General features: G+C 39.5%; 1 protein-coding gene across 2 annotated transcripts in view; it reads left to right on the plus strand.

Annotated features, from left to right (window-relative positions):
- Positions 1 to 25,239, plus strand: part of KCNN2 (potassium calcium-activated channel subfamily N member 2) — a 78,556-nt gene that overhangs the window by 28,562 nt on the left and 24,755 nt on the right. For both annotated transcript variants that reach the window (XM_032205422.1, XM_032205423.1), the window contains one exon: positions 23,581 to 23,722. In XM_032205422.1, coding sequence (XP_032061313.1) covers positions 23,581 to 23,722 — 142 coding nt within the window. The remainder of the gene's footprint in view (positions 1 to 23,580; positions 23,723 to 25,239) is intronic.

Below are 25,239 nucleotides of genomic sequence, written 5' to 3' on the forward strand. Positions count from 1 at the left end.
TTGCCTCTGTCTTCAGTGCCGATGATGGGCTTTGGGACCCAGGGTGCCCTGAGCTGGAGGACCGGGACGGTGGGGATGACAAACTCCCAACCGACCCTGAACGTGTGCGGGATTTGCTACTCCACCTGGATCCCTACAAGTCCATGGGTCCGGATGGGATTCATCCCCGGGTGCTGAAAGAGCTGGCAGACGTCATCGCAGAACCTCTCTCAATTATTTTTCAACGATCCTGGGAATTTGGAGAGGTCCCGGTAGACTGGAAGCTGGCAAATGTTGTGCTGATTTTCAAGAAGGGTCAGAAAGAAGACCCTAGCAATTACAGGCCTGTCAGTCTCACGTCAGTGCCTGGTAAAATCATGGAGAAGATGGTTCTCGAACTTATTGAGGCGCACCTGGGGCACAAAGCAGTCATTGGTCCCAGCCAGCATGGGTTTGTGAAGGGTAGGTCCTGCCTAACTAACCTGATTTCCTTTTATGATAAGATCACCTGTATGGTGGACCAAGGGAAACCAGCTGATGTGATTTTTTTGGACTTCAGCAAGGCTTTTGACACGGTTTCCCATAGGATCCTACTGGACAAAATGTCCACCATACAGCTAAATAAAAACATCATACGATGGGTGAGCAATTGGCTAACGGGCAGGGCCCAAAGGGTTATGGTAAATGGGGCTGCGTCAGGCTGGCGGGCGGTCACCAGTGGGGTCCCTCAAGGCTCCATTTTAGGGCCGGTACGGTCAATATTTTTATAAACGATCTGGATGTAGGAATAGAAGGTATTTTGAGCAAGTTTGCTGATGACACCAAACTTGGAGGAGTTGTGGACTCGAATGAGGGTGGAAAGGCCTTGCAGAGGGATCTGGACAAGTTGGAGAGCTGGGCGATCACCAACCGCATGAAGTTCAATAAGAGCAAGTGCCGGGTCCTGCACCTGGGACGGGGAAACCCTGGCTGCACGTACAGACTGGGCGATGAGACGCTGGAGAGCAGCCTAGAAGAGAGGGATCTGGGGGTCGTGGTAGACAGCAAGTTGAATATGAGCCAGCAGTGTGCCCTGGCAGCCAGGAGGGCCAATCGTGTCCTGGGCTGCATCAAGCACGGCATCGCTAGTAGGTCAAGGGAGGTGATTGTCCCGCTCTACTCTGTGCTGGTGCGGCCTCACCTCGAGTACTGTGTGCAGTTCTGGGCACCACAGTATAAAAAGGACATGAAACTGTTGGAGAGTGTCCAGAGGAGGGCTACGAAGATGGTGAAAGGCCTTGAGGGGAAGACGTACGAAGAACGGCTGAGGTCACTGGGCCTGTTCAGCCTGGAGAAGAGGAGGCTGAGGGGAGACCTCATCACAGTCTACAACTTCCTCGTAAGGGGATGTCGAGAGGCAGGAGACCTTTTCTCCATTAACACCAGTGACAGGACCCGCGGGAATGGGGTTAAGCTGAGGCAGGGGAAATTTAGGCTTGACGTCAGGAGGGGGTTCTTCACAGAGAGGGTGGTTGCACACTGGAACAGGCTCCCCAGGGAAGTGGTCACTGCACCGAGCCTGTCTGAATTTAAGAAGAGATTGGACTGTGAACTTAGGCACATGGTCTGAACTTTTGGGTAGACCTGTGCGGTGTCAAGAGTTGGACTTGATGATCCTTAAGGGTCCCTTCCAACTCAGGATATTCTATGATTCTATGATTCTATGAGTTAGTCATCATCCCTTAACAAAACGTTTTCAAGCCAGGCACTTCAGTGCTTCTCTAGTCCAAAAATAGTAGACCCAACATGAGGAAAGGGAGCACAGAAGGCAAAAACAAAACAAAACAAAAACCAACAAACCAAGAAGGTCTCCTTGCTAATTTGAAAAAGATGGTCTTAAGTTATGACTGCTTTATATCTGCATTTCAAGGTCATCTAATTAGAGCAAGAAAACATTTTTTTAGGTTAAATTCCCTTCTGTTTGCAAAGGATCTGTACATGCAACAGTTCTATGAGGACAGAATGAAGTGGAGGAGCTCGTGCATAGCTCCAAGGTCTCAGAATAATGACGAGCAAAGTGAAAACTATTTCTCCAAAGGCTGAAGAGGATGAGAATACCTGTAAAGGGGAACTTACCAGTTTTCAAGGACAAAACTTACTTTTTAAATTCATCTGGAATCTGCAGAACCTAACACAGGGAATGGTCCTTTGGCAAGAAGAATGGTCATTCATGTACCCATTCCAAATCCTTTCAGATGAGAGCAATTTATGGACATTTTTCTGTCATCAATTTACTACTGGCTCTGAAGAAGCATCCTCTGGCCCTTGCATTACATTTTAAAAGCAGTAGTTATTTTTTTCCCTCCCCATTTTAACCAACACCTTAAACTGTTCAGCATATTCTGCTTCAAAAGGAGCCAAAACTATTTATGGTATTACTTTTTAAAAGCAGTCCTTAGAAAATATGGTCATACAGAAGCAGAAATCAATTTCTTATGACTTGAAAATGTAATTTGTTGCCCTAGTAACTTAATGTATTTTTAAAAAATACACCCTGAAATGGGGATTTAGGCTTTACAACCAGTTTTCATTAGCTTCCTGATCTGAATATCAGGCCACAGCAAGAAGTTTGCATCACAGCAGTCAGTTCACTGCTAATAAACTGGCAATATGCTGAGTGAACTCTGACTGTAATATATAATATTACATATTATGTAATATTAAACATAATGTAATTATGTAATATTAAAACATGCCTTTTATTGAGAATTTACAATTCAGTCATAAAAATCCGGGTCAATAAGTTGAATTATAGGAGATGGCTGGTGTGGGAGGAATTACATAGTTTAAAGAAATTAGTGGTTATATGAAATCAACATCAGAAGGTGCCTTTAAAATATTTTATATGTTCTTTATTTTCTTATGCTCCTCCTGTTTTTTATGTTTCAGCATATTCCGATTTTTTTCTCCTTCAGTAGTTTTCTGCCTTGAAAAGTTCAAAATCAGCTTTAGTTCTTGCCACAGCTGTTCCTGAGACTGGAAGTGACTTGCAGCAAGTCTCTGATCAGCATTGCAGAGGTGTCACGCCAGCAGCCAGCCGGCACTTGGAAACTGCCTGGGCAAACGCTGGCCAGGTGCAGCCCCCCATATACTCCCCATACAGTTAATCTGTATATGGGGATTACAGATCACCAGGTGGATCTCTACTGCAGATAAGTGCCATAGCTTTACATATCTATGGGTTATTTTAGTTTACCAGGTAGTTTGGTACCATCTTGTTTCTTTCCAGCTGGAAAGGCATTACACAAAGACTGCTCAGAGGATCTCCAACCCTGTTCTCTTCAGTACAGTTTAGCTATGAACACAAACCCATAATCCCAGTGAAAATGTATGGTATTTGAGCATGCAACAAAGTTGCAGAGAGCCCGAATGCTGTGTTAAGGGTGATGCTGCAGACCAGCACCCTGTGAGTGGCAAGGTCCCATCACTGCCCTGCTGGAATATAACTGGGATAAGATACTGTGACACCTTGCTGCATGTTGGAGTCGTACCAACAACTTCTTTTCATCAGAATACACTACCTTATAACAACTGAAGTAGGCTTTAAATGTTTGTCTTTAGGCAAGTGAGTCTGGAGGAGTGCATTATGATTTATTTATTAAAAAAAAAAAAAAAAGCTTATTTGCGGTTTTCCTCCACTATTATGAGTGTGTTTATATGCATTCTGAGGATTGCAGCGTTCTTGGGTGCACAGTGTTCCCTGTCAATGACTCTGGGCTTCAGGCTAATGTTACATGATTTTCTGATCTTCTGTCTCTGCAAGTGGTGGTGCATGCTTCCAAAACCAGTGATATTACACCAATTCTGAGCTTGTAGGCTGCTCAATCAAGAATACTCCTGAATTAGAAGATAGAACGTGAATCTACTTGCATTTTTTTTCTCCGAAACCCAGGGTTTATCTCAGTGATACCCAGTATTTCTCTTTAAGCTGCGTTCTGCATTAAATGCAGTCCCCTGGCACAATCCCCGTGGGTTTCCACAGGAGTGACTCACTGTACCGAGGTATGTTAATGCAAAGCCGAAGCTACTGGCGCAACATGACTTGGACAAGTGCCTCCAACTCTTTACACTCCTCGGTCAGGGGCTGTCGTGTTTGCACACTCTGCTCAGCACAGCAGTACCCGAGAATAGTGCTTCCGTGTACAATATTGCAGTGCTGATAAACGTTGTGGTTTCCAGAGTGGGCAAAAGAGAGCTAAATGCTCCTGGAGACTGAGATGAAGATGAATTTGGGCGCAGTTTAAGCAGATCTGTTGGGTTTGGGTGGATGCCGATGGCTTGTGCTGAGAGTGGTGCCCTGCTGGCCACCTCCTGCCACGTGGAGAGGGCAGAGGGGAGCAGATCTGTATCACAGACCAGAGCATTCAACACCCAGCAGGGCAGATGGCTGTCCCACGTGGCACCATGCTGCGAAGGTGCACCCTGCAGGTTCAGCTGGAGTGGCCTGGGACTAAGCCGGTGCCTCCGTGCCATCCTGTCCTTTATGGGATCTTTATGGGATGTGCGATGCAGGCTGTAAGCCTCTCTTCTTAGGCCAGGAAAAGAGGCTGTCTCTGATCACTGGGAAGGTGCAGTGAGGATAAAAAATATATTTCCAAAGCCCCAGAGTATCAGCTACCTGAATAGCCATAAGAGCAGGAAGAGGAATGGATAGTGTCACCTTGTGGGGCTACAGGCTGGTCTAGAACCATGTATAAAACCAGTGGAAGCAGTGGGCTTCCTTTGACACCGTGGTCCTCGAGGATGGAGCAAAAATGATTGCATCCTGGCTGTGTAATCATGCCAGGTCGTTAGAATAAGCCTCGGATACAAACTTAAGTATGTGTTGTAAGGAATTGTGTACAGGTTCGAAAGCAGGTTTCGCAGTGCTAGAAGGGGCTGAAAAAAATCTGCAACCATTGTTGCTGTTACTGGTGGTGGTGTGCATGAAATGCAATGTTGTTAATCACCTGGGAGTACCTAACTCTGCTCTGTGAGAGGGAAGGATGTCTGGCATTAACATCAGCTGTTTGTTGTTGTTGTTTTTTCCGTTAATAAATATTTACAAGTAACATTGACTTGTGAGAGACTACTTAGCAAGGTGAAAATAGTAAAAGCTAGTAAATAGTAATAGTAAAAGCTAGTAAATAGCTAATAGTAAAAGACAGTGTGTGCTGTCTTTGATACAATAAAACATTTTGTGATACATAAACAAGCAATGACAGAATGATTAAATATGTAATTGTAGGACAGAAGATTTTTATTAATGATAATGCTCATGTAGGCTTCTCTGATAATGATCATGATCACCTAGAAGTGTAAACTAGTGATTCACTTAATATAAACTGAATGGGTTTTATAATACTACATATTGTGGCTATGCCAGGACTGCAGGGTTGCATCCCAGGCATTGGAGTGCAGTAGATGTATCAGTGTTTATTTTGTTTTGGTGGCATAACAAAGTAGAAAATGATCATGTTAGATAATATTGTTTAAAATCACAAAATTTAGTAGATAGAGTTGTAGCCGCATAGCATTTTTGTCTTATTGGACAGGTTGCATTAAAATTATTTTCAGTTGTTTGCAATTTTGGGATACAAAGCAAAAAGGTTTTAAAACCCTTGGAACTGGGAGTTGTGTGGGATGAACAAATGAGCATACTCTGTCAGAGATTAGGATTTTGCAGAAGATTAGCATACTAAAAACTAGTGTTTCCAGAGTCTTTTCAGTCCAGGGGCTGTCACCTACTACATCTGTGCCTTCATTTTCTTACTTGTAATGCTGTGACTGCTCTTTTGGTTAAGATTATTTAGCAATCTTCAGCAGGTGCAGAGGCTCCAGGAGCAGGGTGCGCGTGACGTGAAAGTGCAAAGCCTCTGTTACCTGCTGGTGTGCCCAGAAGCTAGTTGGGATGCAGTGCACTGCTAGACCTACTGTTTGGGCACTCACCGTGCCACCAAGACTCCTGCAGAGGTAGGAGGTGAAAGGCCACACTCCATGCACCCAGTTTTTTCCTCCCTGCACTGGTGTTGCCAACTCCCACAGTGCCACTGGTGTTGGTGGGTGGGTGATCCACAGACCAGCCTGCCTGGTTTTGCCCTTTAGGACTTTATACTTGCCCTTGCTGAAGTTTTTCCTCTTGAATCCTTGAGCTGCAAGGACTCAATCTTTGAGCCACAACTATCCCATTACAACAGCCTGGCCTCTGTAGCTTGTCTCTGGGCAGGCTTTCTCATAGCTCTTTCTCTCCTCAAACTCCTTTGTGTTTATAAGGATTTAAGAGTGTTTTCAGTTCAATAATGCCACAACAGTGAATTTGTTTTAATTTTAAATTCTATATTGGGAGGCTTGTTAAGCCTGACGGAGGTAATGAAAGAAAATCCTTCACAAAATCCATTTGGTTTAGCACGAGAAATTCCAAAATGGCAGCTGCCACTTCTGACACCAGCTGTTTTGTTTTAACAAAGTACCCCTGTACGGGCAGCGCGTGGTTGCTGTTGCTGGTGTATCGGAATTCAGAGCATCCTACATTGCTAGGTCCTCTGAGAAACAAGAGTCGGCATGTAAATAAAATTTGTCCTTGTCTGATTCATCTTACTTGCTTGATGTTTCAAATGCATTTTTGTGGGAAGCATTTGTTTATATTGAATATAATTCGTGTGAACTCATAGAAGTATCTTTGTTAACAACTGTAATCAGATAGGTGACAGCATTGCTAATTGCTGATATCAGGAGGCTCTGCTTCCCGCTGGTTAGAGAAGAATTTAGTGATTATGACCCCAGGCGCAGCTAGCTCATGCATATCCATTTCAGAACATGTTTTTAATATGTAGAAAACTGAACATTGGCATCTTATAACTCAAGCAGAGTAGCTGAATCTAGAGTTTATTTCATCCTTGTATCCTTGATGGGATGTTTTTTCCCTAGGATCAGTGGCAGACCAACAGAGCTGCAAGGCACACCCTTTGAAAGCACCATGCTTCTGGTCATTGTGCAGCAGAGCAAACAGATAAGTAGAAATTTTAATAAAAACCTCTAAAAGTTTGGGGCCCAGGTGTAAAACCTATGCAACGTCAAGCTGTGGCCCAACAACCTCATGCTCTCATAAGATAAGACAGCTTGAGCCATGAAGATCTGTATTCAGGGATGGGTAGTGGTTGAATTACTGGTGCTAAATCATCTAGGAGTAACCGGTTCTTCAATATCTAAGTGTCATTTTTGAATAAGACTTAAACCAGTGTCTAATTCTTGTCTTTAAATTAGGTGATAATTTTTACAAAAGTGAGAGATAATATTTGTTCATTTAAAAAAAAAAAAAAGAAAGGTAACTTGTCTTTGCTTGCAAATTGCACTTTGAACCAACAGTGCATTGTGTTGTTTTTTTGTTGTTGTGTTTTTTTTTTTTTTTCTATTATTTTGTGCTATTAGTTGTCTCTGGCTGTTGGGGTGTTTTTGAGAAGATTCAAAAGGCATTATTTGCCTAGCTGACCATGTAAGTGTTAAACAGAAGGAATTGATGTGAAAGGAACAAGAAACATTTCAGGCCTCTTGCAGCTTGATGTGGTTTGAGGGGAGGAGTTTGGCTGAATGCATCTGCCTTTTTGTTTTGTCTCCTATGCTGCTTCCACCTCCCTAGCAAGACTTAAATAGGATGTAAAGTTCAAAGAGGAGATGCTGCTCCCTTGTTCCAACTCAGGAGAAGAGCCTGGAAAGTATCTTGGTTAATATTCTGTTGTGTCAGAAGGTTCAATGGCTTTGTTCTGAATTTAGTATTTGGCTACGGTACATCTGAGGGGGAGGCTTAAACATGGGCTTATGAAATAAAGCATGCCAACTGCTGGATTGGTGGTGGTGTGGTGTTAAGAACAAGTGACACACTGGGTGCAGTCAGGCTTGCTTCTGGTAGTTGCAGAGAGAGGTTACTTTCTGACCGGTCTTGTTTAGTCACTTATTTTGATTGGCTTGACCAACATCCAAAATGTTTTCTTTGCAAGTTTAGTGTCAGTCCAGGGGCTGGACTGTATATTTCTGGGTATGCAATAGCATATATGGAAAATGACCTTGCAAGTGATTTGCATTAAGTAATAGTCATCTAATGAAAGCAATTCTTCTCTTCTGTATTTCAGAAAGAAGATACTTTCTGTTCTAATTCCTTGAGTTAAAGGTGATCTCTGTTATTCTATCCTTGGAACAATGCAGTAGATGTAACCTGCAAAGCTTCCCACAATCTAAAATCATAGAGATGCAACATGGCCTGAAATTAACCAGTGAGATTTCAGATTAAGTATTCGTGCCCAAATGTCTTTTTCTTCTGACTTTGTTTTTAATCATTCATCTTTTCAGAAAATCATCGTACGCCTTCAGACTAATGAGCTGCTAAAATTGTAACCTTGACTGTTTAAACTTCAGTGTTAAATTGCAGTCTTTTACAGTAGATTCTTTCCAAGGTATTCAAAAGAAAATTGTATGTTACATTTAGTTAATTTAACACCAAAGACACTTGTCAGCTCTCAGTAATACTTGCAGCATTAATTTTCTCCCTTTCCCAAGCATACCGACATTTAACAAAAGTTGTGCATGGTAATTCTTGATAATTCTTGCATTTAGAGTGATATTTGCTCAAGCAGTTGCATCTCCTTGCAAGCAGATTGCATCGGAAGCCTCCCTTGTTCTTTGTGTGCTGGGAGGCAGAAGACCTGCTGACGCAATCAGTGTACCACAGCAGGACGCTGTTGTCCTTCAGTGATTGTATTTCTGGTGGAAAGGAGTGTGATTTCTCTTAATTTTTGTAAAATGAGGCTTGGCACAGATAATCAGTCAAGAACCAGATGCTGTGGGTTGATGTTCCAGTGTCTGTTGGAGATGCAACAATCTGTACCAGGAACTACACATTAGAACAGTTCATTTTCATTTCCTTTTGAATGAAAATATAAAAAAAAAAAAACTCTAAAATAATTTTAGCACGGTTTTAATAAGATCACCTTGTTTGCTTTGCTCTTATTCAGGTAACAGCAGTAGTGCTGTGGGTAGGAATGCAGTGAAGGTTTCAGTACACCAGCAAAAAAATATGCTAAATATATATAGAAACTTATAAATTCCTAAAAAATATATGTGAAAAGTATTGAAAATGACATTGGTAAATGCAGTTAATTATATAGAAGACATGTTTATTGAAGATTAAAACAGAGTATCCACCTTAGTTTTCTGGTGACCTTGAGCAAAGTCACGTAAGCTCTTTGTGTCTCTTCCATGCAGAGAATTATATTTACCATTATTGTTTGGTGTATTCTTCCACTGGATAACAAAATGATTCAAACTTAGCTAGCAGAAAGTCATATTAAAGTGTGATTGCCATGCTAGAGGTTTTATATTGCATAAAATCATTGTGCAACCTAGTTATACCCATTCTGTGGAGGAAGGGTGTCTATGTGAAAATGCAGAAAGTTTAGTTAATTCTGTATGCTTACTTTTTGCTTTCTCACTCTCTGGGGAAAGACAGTTGGAAAAACATGGACCATTCTGGGCAGACAGCTTTGTGGCTGTATTTTTGCTCAGCTCATACCTCTATTTTGTCACAGCTCCTGAACCTAAAGGAAAAATTAACTGGATCTTGGTGGAGTGAAGTAAAGCTGTGGATCTGACGTATTTTCCAGAGATTTTTAGTCTGTATGGTGGAGGTCTTTGTCCTCTTTAGTTTGAGGGACTCAGGACTCAATTTCTTGAACGCAAAAGTTGCAATCTAGAGAAACCCAAGATTATTTTCCTTTAAGGTAAAGATAAAATGTAACTTTTCTCAGATATTTTATTGAGTTAATATGTCTTGTTTGTACATTTTTGTAATGAATGTTTTGTAGCTACAGAAATACAACTTCAGTATAAAGTGATCCCAGCACTAGCAGAATGAGACACATGCTTTGAGTTCAGTGTCTAGTCCTCTTCCTTTCCTACAACAAACATTTTCTGCTGTGCCTCTCTGACTTGTTTTTTCTTTAATCACAGAATTCTGGTAATGGTTATGGTATCTTTGACCTGTACATTGGTCATAATTACTCACTTAAAATGAGCAGCAAAATCCAAAAACATAGGTTGCTTCTTGCTGTTCTTTGTAATACTTTCAAGTGATAATCTCAGAGACCTTCACGAAGCAGAACATCTGAAAAACTAGAACATCAGAAAAAGTTGTAGTACTGCAGTCATGTTTACGTGGAGCTCTACAAATGCCTTTTTTCTTTTTTTAAACTGGATTCAGTTTCTGTTGTATATGTAATGTCTTGCAGATGGCCAGTTATGCCAAGCAAGTGAAAGGAGGAAGATTATTAGCTCCCCAAGGGCAGCATTCTTCCTTCTAGAGCTAGACCTGCTTGTGTATATACGCTTCTCCATGCTTGTCCCATCCATGAACTCGCCTTGTTTCTAGGGCCAAGAGAGCACTGTAAATTTCAGGTTCTTTTAGTTGCTTGTTCATACTGTCTGTGTTGCAATTTAATGCTAATTATGTTAACTGCCTTTAAGAACTGTTCCACAATCTGGAAAATGAATAATTAGCAATGGGTGAAAGTGAACAGGTGAAAGTTGCTATCAAGCACGTGAAGCTGTAGACAGCATGTCCAAAGTCATGTGTTCCCATCCCACACATCTGTAGCTCAGCATGACCCCTGATTTTGTGCTTGCCTGCCTGAATCATGACAGAAGAGTTAAGTCTGAAAGTCACATAGATACACACATACAGTATGATTTGCACAGGAATTGGCAATAGAAGAATCAACAGGCATTAGGCAAATTTTGTATTATTATCAGATTTTTCCAGCACATTCAACTTGCAGACTGCCAGATGCATGCTGTAGGTGCAGCTAGTGCAAAAGGTAAGTTCAGTTCAGGGTGAGTTCAGTGGCCACTTCAGGTTTTTCCCTCCAGTACAGCACTGAGTGACTGCTCTTGTAGCTGCTCTTTCTCGCTGAAATGTCACCTGCTGGAATTCCTTCAGAGCACAGAATTTTGTTCCTTTCTTCACTGCTTCACCAAAATCAATGGATACGAAAGGTCAGAAAGTCTTGAATGAAGGAAGAGATATCAAGCAACAAAATCATCTTGGCAGAAAAGAGCATGACAGTAGGAAGAACTCTCTTATGTGCATGGTATTTAAAGAAAATAGTGCAAAGTATTTTTCCCTCTTTATCTCCCTTTTTCATTAGAATATGTGCTTATGTTGGCAGAATTGTTGACATTCTAATGAAGTTTGGATGTAAAGAATGGGCTTTATGGCTCTGGGCTTGTACTTTTTTTTTCTTTTTTCTTTTTTTTTTTAATGCAAGGAAATATATCAGTTTCTGCTGTAGATCTTGAAAATTAGTAATTTGCCTAGTGATAAATGCAAGTAGTTCCATGAGAGAAAAGCCTCTTCAGAGAGAGCACTTGGTTTGTCATTTTCTCTGAGATTTCAGCATCATCTTTTCTGTGCAGTTTGCCCTCCTCCTCATTTCTCTTCACTTTTGCAATGTACACATACAGAAAAAGAAAGGCTAACCTTTACCTATTTCTGCTGTGGTTTGGCACAGAGGAAAGGTACTGGGCTTAGTTTTAGTTGCATAATGATTGTTTCTAAAAACCTCTATTTCTGAAGTTTTCCTTCAGCAAATTACTTCAAATTCTTTAGAAATCAACTGATTATGCCTGGAGATCTCAACTGAAAAAAAAAAAAAAAAGAAAGAAAAAAAAGAAAAGAAGAACAGGCCACAAACCTCCCAATAGGAGTTTGAGAATAAAACAGTATCAGGATATCTCCAGAGAAAATACAAAATGCAAAATAAAGAGAGATTTTAGCAGGGTATTAATTGGTACTGAATACACTGAGTGATTCACAATAGGGCTCATTAAGAAACTTTCTTTGATTTTCAAAGATTGGTATTTCAGTAATGATGCAGCTTTAGCCAGTTCTGGTACAGACATTGAAAAGCTGAAACAGATCTTAAAAATAATATTAATTCTTGCTGCATCCACAAATTTCAAACATTGTACTTTCTAAAATTCATGGCTACAGAAAAGAAATATACGTGCATATGTGTCTTTTAAAATAAGAATACAAAACACTGCATTCAAAAATAAAAGTTTTGCCCCAAGGTTGCTTGTGTTACTTTATATTGGCCCACTTTCATTTGTGTATTACAACTCTCACTTAACTGAATGTATATCAATAATGGCTTTTTTTACTGAACTTTAACTGATAAAAATGATATACTGAACTGAAAGAATGAGAAGCTCCTGGATTTTATTTTTATTTACTTAATTTTTATTTCTATTAGTCAACATATTTCTGGTCTTGGGACTCTCTGGATTACTTCTCAAAATCTGCTTTGAAAGCAGAGCTATTCTTTCCTCAGAGAGTGGTTTGTCTGGGATTGGCACTGGCACGTTTCCTTCCCCAGATCCCCTTCTAAACATTGTAGGTAGTATCTCTGCCCACTAAATTGAAGAGCCATACTCTCTCTATTTCAAATTTAATTTAAAGTTGGAATAGCTTCAAAAAAGATGCTATTAGATGCTTTCAAAACCTGTACCCTCACAGGTGCAACAGTGAGATGAAGATGTTGAGGTGAATCAGCATTGCCACCCATGGTGAAGCCTCTGGCCATTGGGCAGCTAGGGAGCAACTGTTCTTTTTCCTGTACATTGTGGGAAGTCTGATTAATTAGTTCTTCTCTAATAATATTTTTGATCTGTGTTGTTTCACTTATGTATACTGAGGCATTTCAAGGGCTTTGGGACATTCCTCTATTTTTGGCAAAGTGAAGAGTTTTGTTGTTACTTAACTTCTGGATGTTTAATAAATTTATTCCTAAATATTCTTAAACATGCAAGTTGTTGTAGAGGACTTTGAGTTTGTTGCGTGCGGGTCAGAGTTTTGAGCATCTAGGACTTTGACAAATCAAACTGTGAAGAGTGGAGCTGAAAGCTCAGGATGCGAAGACCAACAAAATAATGCTAAGCTGTAACAAATATGGTTAATTTCATGTAGGAAGTCTCTTAGAGAGCTATGAGATATTAAAGTCTGTGTTTTCATTTGCAAAAAATGAGGCAGAAAATTGTATGTACTGTTGTTTGTTTCTGTATGTACTGTTGTTTGTTTCTGTTGCTGATCTGTACTTAGCATTGAATAATATGGCAGTGTGTTTTTGTGAAGGCCACGAAGCAGCATGTGTCCCTGGAGTTTCAGAGTGCATCGCAATGCCTATGCTGGATATCATGAATCAAGGCTGCTCCAGACCTTACCACGAGTATCAGTGTCTATTGCTTCTCTTGATCCAGCAGCTAACGATAACCATTACAGTCTAAGTTTGCCTCTTAATGCTTGAGGGATATGAAGCATGCTGCTTCTCATCGTAGTCTGGGTGTGCATATAGGGGTTGTCATAGGCTAAGGAGTTGAGCTTTTAAAATCTGAAGGCAGCTCTGTGGAAAATAACAAAACTGGGTTTTCTTTTGCTGAATACAGAACGACACCAAATGCAAACAGAGCTGGCAAGAACTGAATCCCTGACCCTGCTCCATAGCAAATGGAAGCTACATCTATCTAAATAAATACAAAGATTGTCTGAATATAATAAAACATACTAGTCCAAATAATTAACACTGGGCAAAATTTTGCACAAAGAATAGGTAATGTAAGTTTTTTAAAATGAGAATAATGAGTTGTAACCTTAATGATAACTGCTGCTCTTAGTCCCAGCTTTCATCTATTAGAAAAGGGTGTTTGTACTGGCCTTACTTTCTTTTCTACTTCTTTTGTGCATATTTTATTTAAATGGGCCTTTTTAGATACAGTGAACCTGATGCTTTTTCCCCTGCCTTTTATTCACATTGTTCTGAAAAAGAGCAGTTCTGACAATTGTGTTTAACCTTGAATTTCCCATGAGACTAGTTGATTGTGTGACCCATGGTTGGGGGAATATTATTTTGGATTTTCAATATAAGCAGCAAAGAATATTTTGAGTTTGTGTTTGTTTTCTTGTTGTTTTTTTTTTTTTTTCTGTTTAACTGAGTTTGGAGGCGGGGGTGGGAGGGAGAAGAAGGTCTGTTTCTACAGGTTTTTTCCTTTTTGAGACAGATCAATACAATTCCCAAATGATACTTTTAAATAAAAAGAAACCTAAGATAAATAAGTTGGATGTAGAACATAATTAGTCATGTCAGACTGACCTTAGGTCTTAATAACTTAGTAGCAGAAAACCTTTTGAACTTGCAAAACTGGCTTATCTGTTCTTGCTTATTTGGACATCAATGTTGGAGAGACCTTCATCTACTATTTTTTCTAGCTTTGTCATGGAACCACAGAATCACAGAATGGTTTGGGTCAGAAGGGACCTTAAAGACCACCCAGTTCCAATCCCCTGCCATGGGCAGGGACACCTCCCACCAGACCAGGTTGCCCAAAGCCCCATCTAACCTGGGTGCAGCCTTTAAGCCAATTCCTTGTCCACTGAATGGTCCACCCTTACAGTCTCTCCAGTTTGGAGACCAGGATGTTGTATGGGACCATGTCAAAGGCCTTACAGAAGTCCAGGTAGACGACATGGGTTGATCTTCTCTTGTCAGCTGATGTAGTCACTCCATCATAGAAAACCACCAGATTGGCTAGGCACAATTCGCCCTTGGATAAACCATGCTGGCTGTCTTGAATCCCCTCCTTGTCCTGCATATGCCTTGATATTGCTTCCAGGAGGATCTGTTCCATGATCATCCCAGGCTCAGAGGTGAGGCTCACCAGTCTGTAGTTCCCTGGGTCCTCCTTTCTAACCTTTTTAAAAAGGGGAGTGATATTTCCAGTTTTCCACTCACCAGGGACATCGCCTGACTGCCAGGACTTTTCATATATGATGGAGAGAGGGCTGGTGACTCCATCAGCCAGTTCCATCAGGACCCTGGGATTCCTGTCATCAGGTCCTGCAGACCTGTACCTGTTTAGGTTCATCAGGTGGTCTCGAACCTGCTCTTCACTTACAGTGGGTGGGACTTTGCTCCCCCTGCCCTCATCTTCAGTTTCAATGAGTGATGTGGGAAGCCTAAGGGCTGAGCCACACCATTCATTTTTCTCTTGTGCTTGGCACAGAAGCAGCTATTTCTGCTCTTCAGTCCTGTTCTCAGTGACCTGGTCCCTAGGGACATTTATGTGCTGGAAGTGCCAGAATTCGTGTGAGGGTGAGGGCCTGCAGGCTTCTGCCCACCACCCCTGTGAGCAGAAACAGGGGCACAGGCCTGGATCTCGCTCTGCTGAAGGTGTGAGGTGTGACGTGGCCTTGGGCTCGGCTAGAAACCTGTAAGCACATCCTAGACTTGTACATGGCACTATACCGCGTGGTGGGCCTCCTCTGCTTGGCTCCGGCTTGCTCGTTCCAGCTTCCTGTCTTCTGCTGTGAGGGGCTGATGCCCTGTCTGCAGGGCTGGGTGGTAAGGATGGTGCTTGCCATGCTGCTGCCCTGCCATGAGGTACAGCTGTAACTGACTCCTGCTTTTACAGACACACATCCATATTGTTCATTTTTAGCATTACTTTTGCTCTAAATCAGATAATCACAAAGAGATTAACAGATCTATCATACCTGCTTATAGGCATAACTTCTTCCTAATCCCTGATATTTAGGGTTTGCCTTGTGCTATGAAACTTCAAGATGAGTATCTTGTATACATTTTTATCTTGCTATTGTAATCTTGGTTGTTCTTGTTATGCACATAACCCAATTCAGTTTTAAGTCCTCCTAAAATCTAGATCTCCCATAATACTGAGAAAATACCATGTGTTAATAATGCTACCTCCTTTTATCTCTGTTTGGCCTGTTTCTCCCTTCTTCAATACCTCAACCTAGGAATTCTGTTTTCCAAATAATATACAGCTTTTGTGAAAAAAGATCTTTTTAGTAGCTTTGTTCAAAGAAAAAGAATACCCTTGGTGCTGGTATTTCCACTGAATAATTTTGGCAGGTTGATGCTAAAATATGTTACAGCTAAACATGTAAAATTTTTATTTATTGTTTTCCTGTCACTTTCAATAATTTAATTATATAGAATTTCTGTGAATTCTTCAAATTTAAAACTGGTAAAAATGCTGAAGTTTTGACACAGGCAAGAGCTATTAAAATCAACTGTTACAAAATACAGTATCACGTGCTTTTTCATATGTTTAAGACAGTGTTTATTATTTTGTAATAGCTCACGGTTCTATGCCAAATTGATTGGGTATTGTAACTATCATTAATGATTATTTTCACTAGTAACCACACTATGCTATCTGTCTAAAAAAAAATGGAGTTCTTTATGCTGCATTGGACTAATGAACAAAAATGGACAGACAACAGTATGAACAAGAGAGTAATGGCCAACTATGGAGTCTAAGGAAGCAATGTAATTGTACTTTCTAAGATTAAGAATGTAAAAGCATTTAAAGTTAGTAAGTAAAGTATTTCAGTAAATTAGACCAAAAAAAAAAAGTCTGAAGATCTTTTTGGCTCTTATTAATATTTTTATTCAGACAGTCGGCAGTGTAGACACTGAAGAAATGAGAAATGCACCAAGAGGTGAAAGGAAAGTGGAGGCTATTTATAAGTTGCTGCAGGAGTATGGGGATAACAGAGTTAGTGGGGAGAAACAGTGCTGCTTCTCAGAGTGGATACATCTGGATGTCTACAGGAAGTGTTTCTGTGTTGTCTTTGTCTTTATTTTTGTTTTGTTTTGTTCTTAAAAGAATCCCTGCTGCATACATGCAGAAAGTAGAGCCAGCAGAGCTCATTCAGATCTACAGGAGGTAACTGAGGATCTTACTGGTTTAACACTTATGGTATAGCTTTCCAGGATCTTTAGTTTGTTATTTTACTGAATCACAACGAGCATACTGGAAGTAAATATATGTTATAGCTAAGTCTAAATCCCCAAATGAGCATTTTATTTCATTATTATGCTTCCAAATGTTGAAGAGGAAAAACATCAAATTTTCTTTTTAGTTTAATTAGCTTAGCAATTTTATTAGGATGTTTCTTGATAAACATAATCATACTGGTAACAGCGGAGCTTTCTTGGCATCCAAAATGTGAGATGAAGACAATGGCAGAGTAAGAATTCTGAAATGAATAAGCATGGGAACACTAGCTGGTAACGTTTAGGGGATGATCAGCTGAAACTCAGACACACACACACACACACGCAAAATAGAAATCTTGGTCCCACTGAAGTCAATAGGATTTTTGTTGCTGACCTTAACAGAGATAAAATTTGACTTCAGTTATGCCTCTGCAGGGGGGGATGAGGGGACAGAAAAAAAAAAAAGGGCAAAAAAAAAGCTTGAAATTGCCAAGAAGTGGGAGAATGAATTTGACTGTATTAGGAAAGGAAAGGAAAGGAAAGGAAAGGAAAGGAAAGGAAAGGAAAGGAAAGGAAAGGAAAGGAAAGGAAAGGAAAGGAAAGGAAAGGAAAGGAAAGGAAAGGAAAGGAAAGGAAAGGAAAGGAAAGGAAAGGAAAGGAAAGGAAAGGAAAGGAAAGGAAAGGAAAGGAAAGGAAAAATGAAAACAAAAGAAAAGAAAACGGTGGAGTTAGTGTGTGTTTCATAAGTGGGGCAAAAGAAAAGTTTTTGAACATACTGTTTTTAAATTTTCTTATTAAACATATCTGTTTTCATACAGTCCAGGACCTGAAGCAATAGTTCTCACTTTATTTCCAGTGCTTCCTATTTGTGCACAGATACTGAGCACTCCTATCTATGCCACTGTTCATCGTAGTGGATTGCTGTCTCTCACAAATTTACAGGTTTTCCAATTTCCCAGTACTTGTAGAATTGGTTCAGCAGCTTCTCTTCATGCTCTTACACATTTATTTAAAATAGGTCAAAAAGAAAATGGACGTAATACTTGCAGGCAACTTCAGTTGCTTTGGTATATTCACATCATACTTGCAGCCAAATGGCTTCTCTTGGAAAAATGTACACTGTTTACATCTCCCAAGGCTGCAGACAGGCATACTGGTTCAGTAGAGCATCAGCTCGTTACAGCTCCAAGAAAACAAGGCAAGACCTTTGCCAGTGGCAGTCAAATAAAATTCTGGTGCCTCTTGAAAAAAGTGGCAATTAGCCTTCACTTCTTTACCCCTTTTCCAAGCATTCATATCTGAAAGCAGCTAAGGACTTAAGTCCTTATGTATGTTTCCACACCTGTGTCTGAAGTGCAATTTATATTTAAGAATAACGATAAACTTTCTTAAACCATGCAATTTCACCATTCTGTTTTTGTGTTGACTTCTTACTATCCCATCCCATCAGTTGTTTTAATTTTATTGTTTCTGTCCATAGCACAGAAATATGTGCTAAGTTAATATGAAATATGAAATAATTTCATAAGAAATATGTCCAGTTAATATAGCACATATGCTACTTATGCAATTATACTTAACATTTCCCTGTTGTATTACTTTTCCATAAATGGCCTGCAAATATTCTTAATAGAAAATAATTAACATTTTAACCCCTGTAGAAATAATTCAGACTGCTTGATCACAGTGGTTGCTTATGGTTGGGTTCAGAACTGCTACTATTGTGAATCTGTCTGTGAAATCCAGGCATTTGCCATAGTGTTTTGCATTTCCGTGGAACAGCTTTATGACAGGAACATTTTTGCTGCTGTGCATAAATATTTGGAGGATGTCAAGAGATGTGTTAGAAAATAGAAAAGTTGTGACATCCACTTTTCAGCCTTTCGTGATCCTAAACTCATGAAGGTAGGCAACATTTCTTTCACTGACTTCAGTAGTCAAGGAGTTGGTGCACCTATTTCTTCTAAAAGCAGTTATGTTTTTCTTTTCGTCTTTCTTTAAAGCAGGGGGAAATGGGAAGTAATAAAAAGACCTATTATCACCACTGTATTACCAGAAAAAAAAACCTGCCAGTATCTACTGTTGAAGAAAGACTAAAAAGGCACTTGGTAACAGAATGGCCCGGTGCTGTGGGAGAGCTGTAATAGCTAGTTAGATCAATCAGTGTCTCTGCTGAGTCTTGACAAGTTTCTGATTTAATGGGCTGAGCCTGTTTCCATAATTAGTCTAAAAGTTTTTAAGGGTTGACAAGACCAAACTCTGCCCAGCTTGGCTTTGTACTGCAAGCTTGGGATTCCTTTAGGTCACTATAAAAGCAGACTATTTTGTCCCTAGAAAAATGGTCATCTTTTCAATTTTTTTTTTTAGTTCTTGACTTGTTAAAGAAAACACAACCAAAGAGTGCAAAATTATCAGAGGCTGACTGTGGAGGCCAAGTAAACTGAAGCAAATCTGCTAGGCACCAATTAATATGCTGGTGGTTAAGTTACATGTTATATTTCATTTCTTGTTACTCATTACTTCTTAAGATGAACGTGACTTAGGTGTCAAGATATTCTTGTGTGACAACTGCCATGTAGCTAAAAAGCAGATGTTTTATCAGTCAGATGAAACGTCACCAAATAGAAACATAATTCTGCAGGAGAGCGGTACTAAAAATCACAAATCTGATAGTGAAACCAGAAGAAAAGAAATGCTGTTTGATACAGATTCTGGAATATTGCTTTGACAACCCAAACAGTCGAGTAGTATATTTATGCCTTCCTGAGATGAATGGTAAAAGTCCCACACATTTTGGCTTGGGAAGGAATCAAATCATTCTATTTTTGCACAAATCTAATCTTTCAGTTAATTTTGACTGAAATTAAAGTTGTGTCAGGACTAATACATGGTGGCTGGTGAGAACAGACTTAGTGGCATTTCACAGGATGAGGGTTGTCTTGGAGAGTTTCAGCTGTAGTACCACCTGTCTGTGAGCACATTCCTTACTGGAGAAGGAAGGAAAAAGTGATAAATAAGACTTATGCTTGTGTGACTTCAGCCAAGGATTTTCCTACCTCAGGGGAATACACAGCTTTTCTAAATGACCCTTTATTCTGCTGCTGTATGAGGCTGGATGTGATCCAGGACATCAAACTGTATATAGCTGTAGTTTTAACACAATTAAATACTAGCCTTTATCTTCTAATTTAAATGGCTCACCATGTTTCTAGTCCAAGATTTTATTGACTAAGAATAGTGGATTTTAGATAATGAGATATTTTGTAGTGATTCAAATAAAAAAGACAAAACCAGAAGCTTTATGAAATATGAGAATCTTTATCAAACTAAAGATTAATGCCTAAAAGCTTAAGTTTTAGAATTTGGTTAGTAATGACTGGATTTTGCTTTAGTTGGAACTTAATCTCTGAAAGGAAGCATTTCTTTTTTCTTTTTATTTTCTTCCTGAGCTTTTCATAGCACTCAGAGTGAATGGATAGTTTAGGAAAACCATAGTTGCAATCTGGAGTCTGTTACATCGAACCTGTCTTTCACGATCCAGATGGAATGAGGAAATGCTGGCAGAGGTTGATGGCTGCTGACAGTGAGTGAGACAGCTTTGTTCCAGCTGCTAGTGCGGGTGGCATTTCTCCTCATCGCAGTGTCCGTGACCTCGGCTCTGCTGCAAGGAGAACACAATGATGTGGATGACTTTTTTTCAGGCCGTCCAGTGGCTTGAGTGCCACGCATTAGAGGTACACTGATAGATGAGCATGGGAAAGGTTAATTTCTGCTCTGTTCATTTTACTGGTCCCTCCATGGAAGGAGAAGTTCACCCTTTCCAGCAGTGGTAACTTTGAAAAGAAGTCGGAATGGCGAAGAGTAGCTTTCTGCCCAGCTCCTCAAAACAAAGCAGTTCAAATGCCCCCCATGCACCTTTTCAGTGGTTCTCATGGCTGTACGAATGTGACATTGCAATTCCTTCTCTTTTTTTTTTTTTTTTTTTTTTTTTTTTTAAGAAATTGCTCTTCATGTTTTTATGTATTTTGGTGATAATTTGATGGTGGACAGAGAATAGCCAAAATCTAAGCTTGTAGTTTCTGTTGTTGCTCCCACACAATAGAGAAGACAGACTCCGGGCTTGGCTAGTTTGGGCCAGGATCCCAAGTGGCTGCATGGTGTGATGACACGGCATAGCACTTGACAGTGTATTCCCATCATTGTACCAGAATCAGAGAGGTTTATGCATATACCAGAACGGTTTAGCACAGAGACTCAAAAATCACAAAACAGGTTACAGAAGAAAACAAAAAAAAAGACAGAACCAGTCCACCTTCCTGTAAATCTGTTGTAGAAGCCATGGGATTATCAGGACAGTATCCCTCCTTTTACTGGTGGATTTTTAACATGAAAATCCCCTCCTTCAACTTTCCCTGTAGAGTTTTGAGAGAATAAGTCTTTTTGGTCATACAGCGTATTCTTTGTGTCTCGGTCACAATAGAGTCATAAATATTGATGCTGATTTTTAAATAGTGTGCAGTTTGACCACTGAACTATAACCTCAAAACCACAACTAGGTGAGACAGGTTTTTATATTCTTTATGTGAAACAGGTGTTTATTTCACAAACTTATTGAGTTGTATTTGAATGTTCTGTTTTCTGTCACATCAACATCTCTGTAAGCATCACAATGTAGAGCTGAAAATGTAAAGGATGTAACAATTTGGACAAAATATAGGAAAAATGAAGGGCATTGCACGGTATTTTTATCTTTGTAGGTAAACTGTGTTTTGTCTGAAGTACAGAAATGACCAGGTTCAAAACCCAAAGATGAGCATTAAGGAAATGTCTCATAAATATTTGTATAAGCATTTATTATTAGTTAGGGTTAACTTGCTGGCTTTATACTATGTGTTGTGGCTCTAGGTCACTTCTGTGAAGCTTGTCCAAAGCCTGTGGTCATATCATATATGTGATACTGTGTAGAGAACTGCATGATGTGCAGGCTCTCTTTTTGCCTCCTGAATGGGATAAATATGTCTCTCTCTTTCTGCATCCATAGATTTCATAGATATTAGCTATTTCATAGCTAACTGTTAAGTAAAAACTAAAATCCGTAACATCTGACATCTGCAGTGCAGGCTGGAAAAAAAACAACAAAACAAAACAAAGCAAAACAACAACAACAAAAAAACACAATGACAAATCTTTTTGTTGTGCAGAACTTCATGGTGATGAGTTAGATAAAGTTTGCTGTTGTGCCCTTGCTGCTGTTGTGACTATCAGTATTTCTATCACTCTCATCCTTAGATCGCCAAATGTGGATAATTCCTGCATTGCTCTAGATGCAGAACAAAAATCCTTCAAAAGCTTGCATGAAGTGTGTGAGAAGGACAACACTGATGCCAACAGAGAGAAGGGTACAGGCAAACAGTGGAACAGACTGATTTGGAGAAATTGCTGTAGTCTCTGTCAGGCAGAGTTTTCAGTTTACTGTAACCATCCGGGCAGAGGTAGGAATTTAAGAAAAGAATGGAGGCGTTTTGCCTCCATTACAGCAAATATCTTGCAAGAGAGAGAATAGGGGATTTTCCTGAGCTTGCTTTCTGCCCACTCAGCATTCCTGCCTGCTCCAGCATTGAGGGTGAGGTCCAGGAAGGAGGATAACTGAAGCAATTATTTTTGTGGTCAAAAGCAGGTTGCTTACAGATTTGTGAACTAATTCTCTGGCGGTACTCTGTGACCTGCTGTTTTGGAGATTGAATAAAATAATACTTGTGAAGATCCAGCAGCATACATAACCAACTTGAGGCTTCACAGCAGCTGCAGGGGTTATTGCAACCTTGAGGCTGCAGTAGCTGTCACAGATAGTCTCTGCTGCAGAGCTGCTCTGAACAGGGAGCAAAATACCATCTACGTTAGGCTGCGTTTTCCCCCGCAGGCTGAGTGTTGACAAGAGTTTTTATTCCTACAATGTGTCATTATGGCTTCCCAGTTGATTAGCTATACCTGTCATGTGAGGACTAGCTTATTCATCAGAACTTGTTTTCTTTGAAGGAGAAAATGAGTGTATTCCATTAGAGTATTAAAACTAGGACAACAAATGGCACATCAGGAAATTACATTTAATTAGCTGACTTAGCACAAATGAGAGGTTTTCTTATGGTTATGGTGAGGATCTCGTAATGATGAGGAATACAATACTATTTATCTTGAACATGCTGAAGGAGAGGGAAGATACTAGGTTTTCTCATAAAGCATTACATGGTAGTTCATTATTAGATTTCTGATCACAGACTTACTGTTAGGCAAAGGAGATGGAATTTTGCTCTGATTTCTGCTTGCCCATACAACCTTTTCTGACTTTCTTATATGCCTCAGCCTGCAACAGACTGATGTCTTATGCCACTGCAGCGGATTATCAGGACTGGTACCCCTGAGGAAGTTCTGTTAAAAAACTTTGTATCCTGATATATTACAGTTTCTGCTATTTTTCTGCTATTTTATAGTAGTAACAGAATACTAAAATACAAAATATCCAGAGAATCTCTACTACTTGTGCTATTGTTTTGCCTTCAGTTTCTTTACTACTGATGCCTTTGTATTTTAGTTTTATTTAGTTCTTTATAGCTGCTTTTAAAAATAATTAACTGTAGGATACAGAAACGACTGTATGAGCAGTTACTGAGATTTCTTTCTTACAGCATAACAAATGACAGAAATTTTCATTGTAAAGTATTAGTTTTCTTTTTCCTTCCAGGTACCACGATCAGCAGGATGTTACTAGCAACTTCCTTGGAGCAATGTGGTTGATTTCAATAACTTTTCTATCCATTGGATATGGTGACATGGTACCTAATACATACTGTGGGAAAGGAGTCTGTTTACTCACTGGAATCATGGTGAGTATTTCTGAATTTATTCATTGGATGTGAGATTATTAGCAGCAATTAATCCCCAAACTTGTGGTAGACATAAAGAAATATTAATTTGCTAGCCTGTATAGGATATAGACTGTGTAGGATATAGATTGAGGTAAAACTTAATAGTTGTGTAATGAAATACAGGGAAACAAATTCCACCCTGACATAATTTTCAGCTTCAAAATTTTAAGAGTTTTTCATTACATTTTAAGGTATCACATCTTCTCAGTTATCTTTGGACATGTGTAATTATTACTAGTAATAATGAATCTACAGTTCTGGGTTTTGTTTCTTAAAATTAAGTTAGTCACAAACATAGAAACTCAATGGCTGCTAGTCTGCTAAAGCATTTTACTTGTACTTAGTTTTATTTATTATAAGTCTAATATATTATACATAGTATTCCATTGCTTTAAGTGGACCTATGTAGTGCAATTTTCACAGTATGAGTTTTGCTAACAGTATTACAATGCAGCAGTTGTTGGTGCATGCACATTCAATATATACTTATTAGCTGTTCTGTATGTGTGCTTTAAATTTTTTTCAGTATTGCACCATTTGGTCAAAGTTAGGCAAGAATTATTATATTATATATAATAATGTCTGGGAAATTTATGCACATCTATAGTAAATCAGAAGAAGAAAAGCTCATGATTGTGCCACTTTTATTTATATTGACTCTTGTACAAATGTCCCTGTGAATGAGATAAACATCATATATGCTACATATGACAGCGAGATGCATACATGTTTCTGAAATCTTGCTACTGATGATAAGTGATGCAGCTCCAGTATCTACCTTCTGTTAAAACAGGTATATTGGGATTATGACTGAAAACAAATGGTAGCAAACAGTTTCCCCTTTAAAACAGGTGTTTGGCAAATTTGTTGTTTGTAAGAGTGTATTTTATGTCCAAAGAGTAAAATAGATTAAGGTGTTTTTGTAATGTTTTACAATTTTTCCTTTTTTTTTTTTTTTTTTTTTAACAGCTTACAGGTTTCAGGTCATTGACCTTTCATAAGAAAGATGTCCAGTGCATTTTGCTGGTGGTGGCAAATGCTTATCTCTTTAAAAACAGAGTTTGAATTTAGTTGGAAAGTACAGGCTGAAAGCAGAGGAATGACTCAGGCGGCTTTCATAAAGGCTGTTGACTAAGCTCAAATCTGCCATCTTCTGGAGTATTTGCCTTTGTTGCTCATTCTGAGCTGCATTTTGATGCCAGAGAGAATAAAATTTGGTCATAAGTTCATTAGGAAAAAAGGAGGACAAGCAGTATACATTGCCACAGGGATATGCAGAATGGGGGCAGAGCCCTGTCATAATGCTTTTCTTCTTCCCAAGCAGTGTTTAAGAATAAGAAGAAAATACTTCAAGATGCAAGAATCAGATCATTATTCATCCTCATTATCATCTCTGACTAGGCTTTCTGAACAGCAGCAGCTAAATTCCAGGTTAACTCGTATTGAGTATGCACTCATATTCAACTCAAGTTATT

Source organism: Aythya fuligula, chromosome Z (assembly GCF_009819795.1).
Source record: "Aythya fuligula isolate bAytFul2 chromosome Z, bAytFul2.pri, whole genome shotgun sequence".
Lineage (NCBI taxonomy): Eukaryota > Metazoa > Chordata > Aves > Anseriformes > Anatidae > Aythya > Aythya fuligula.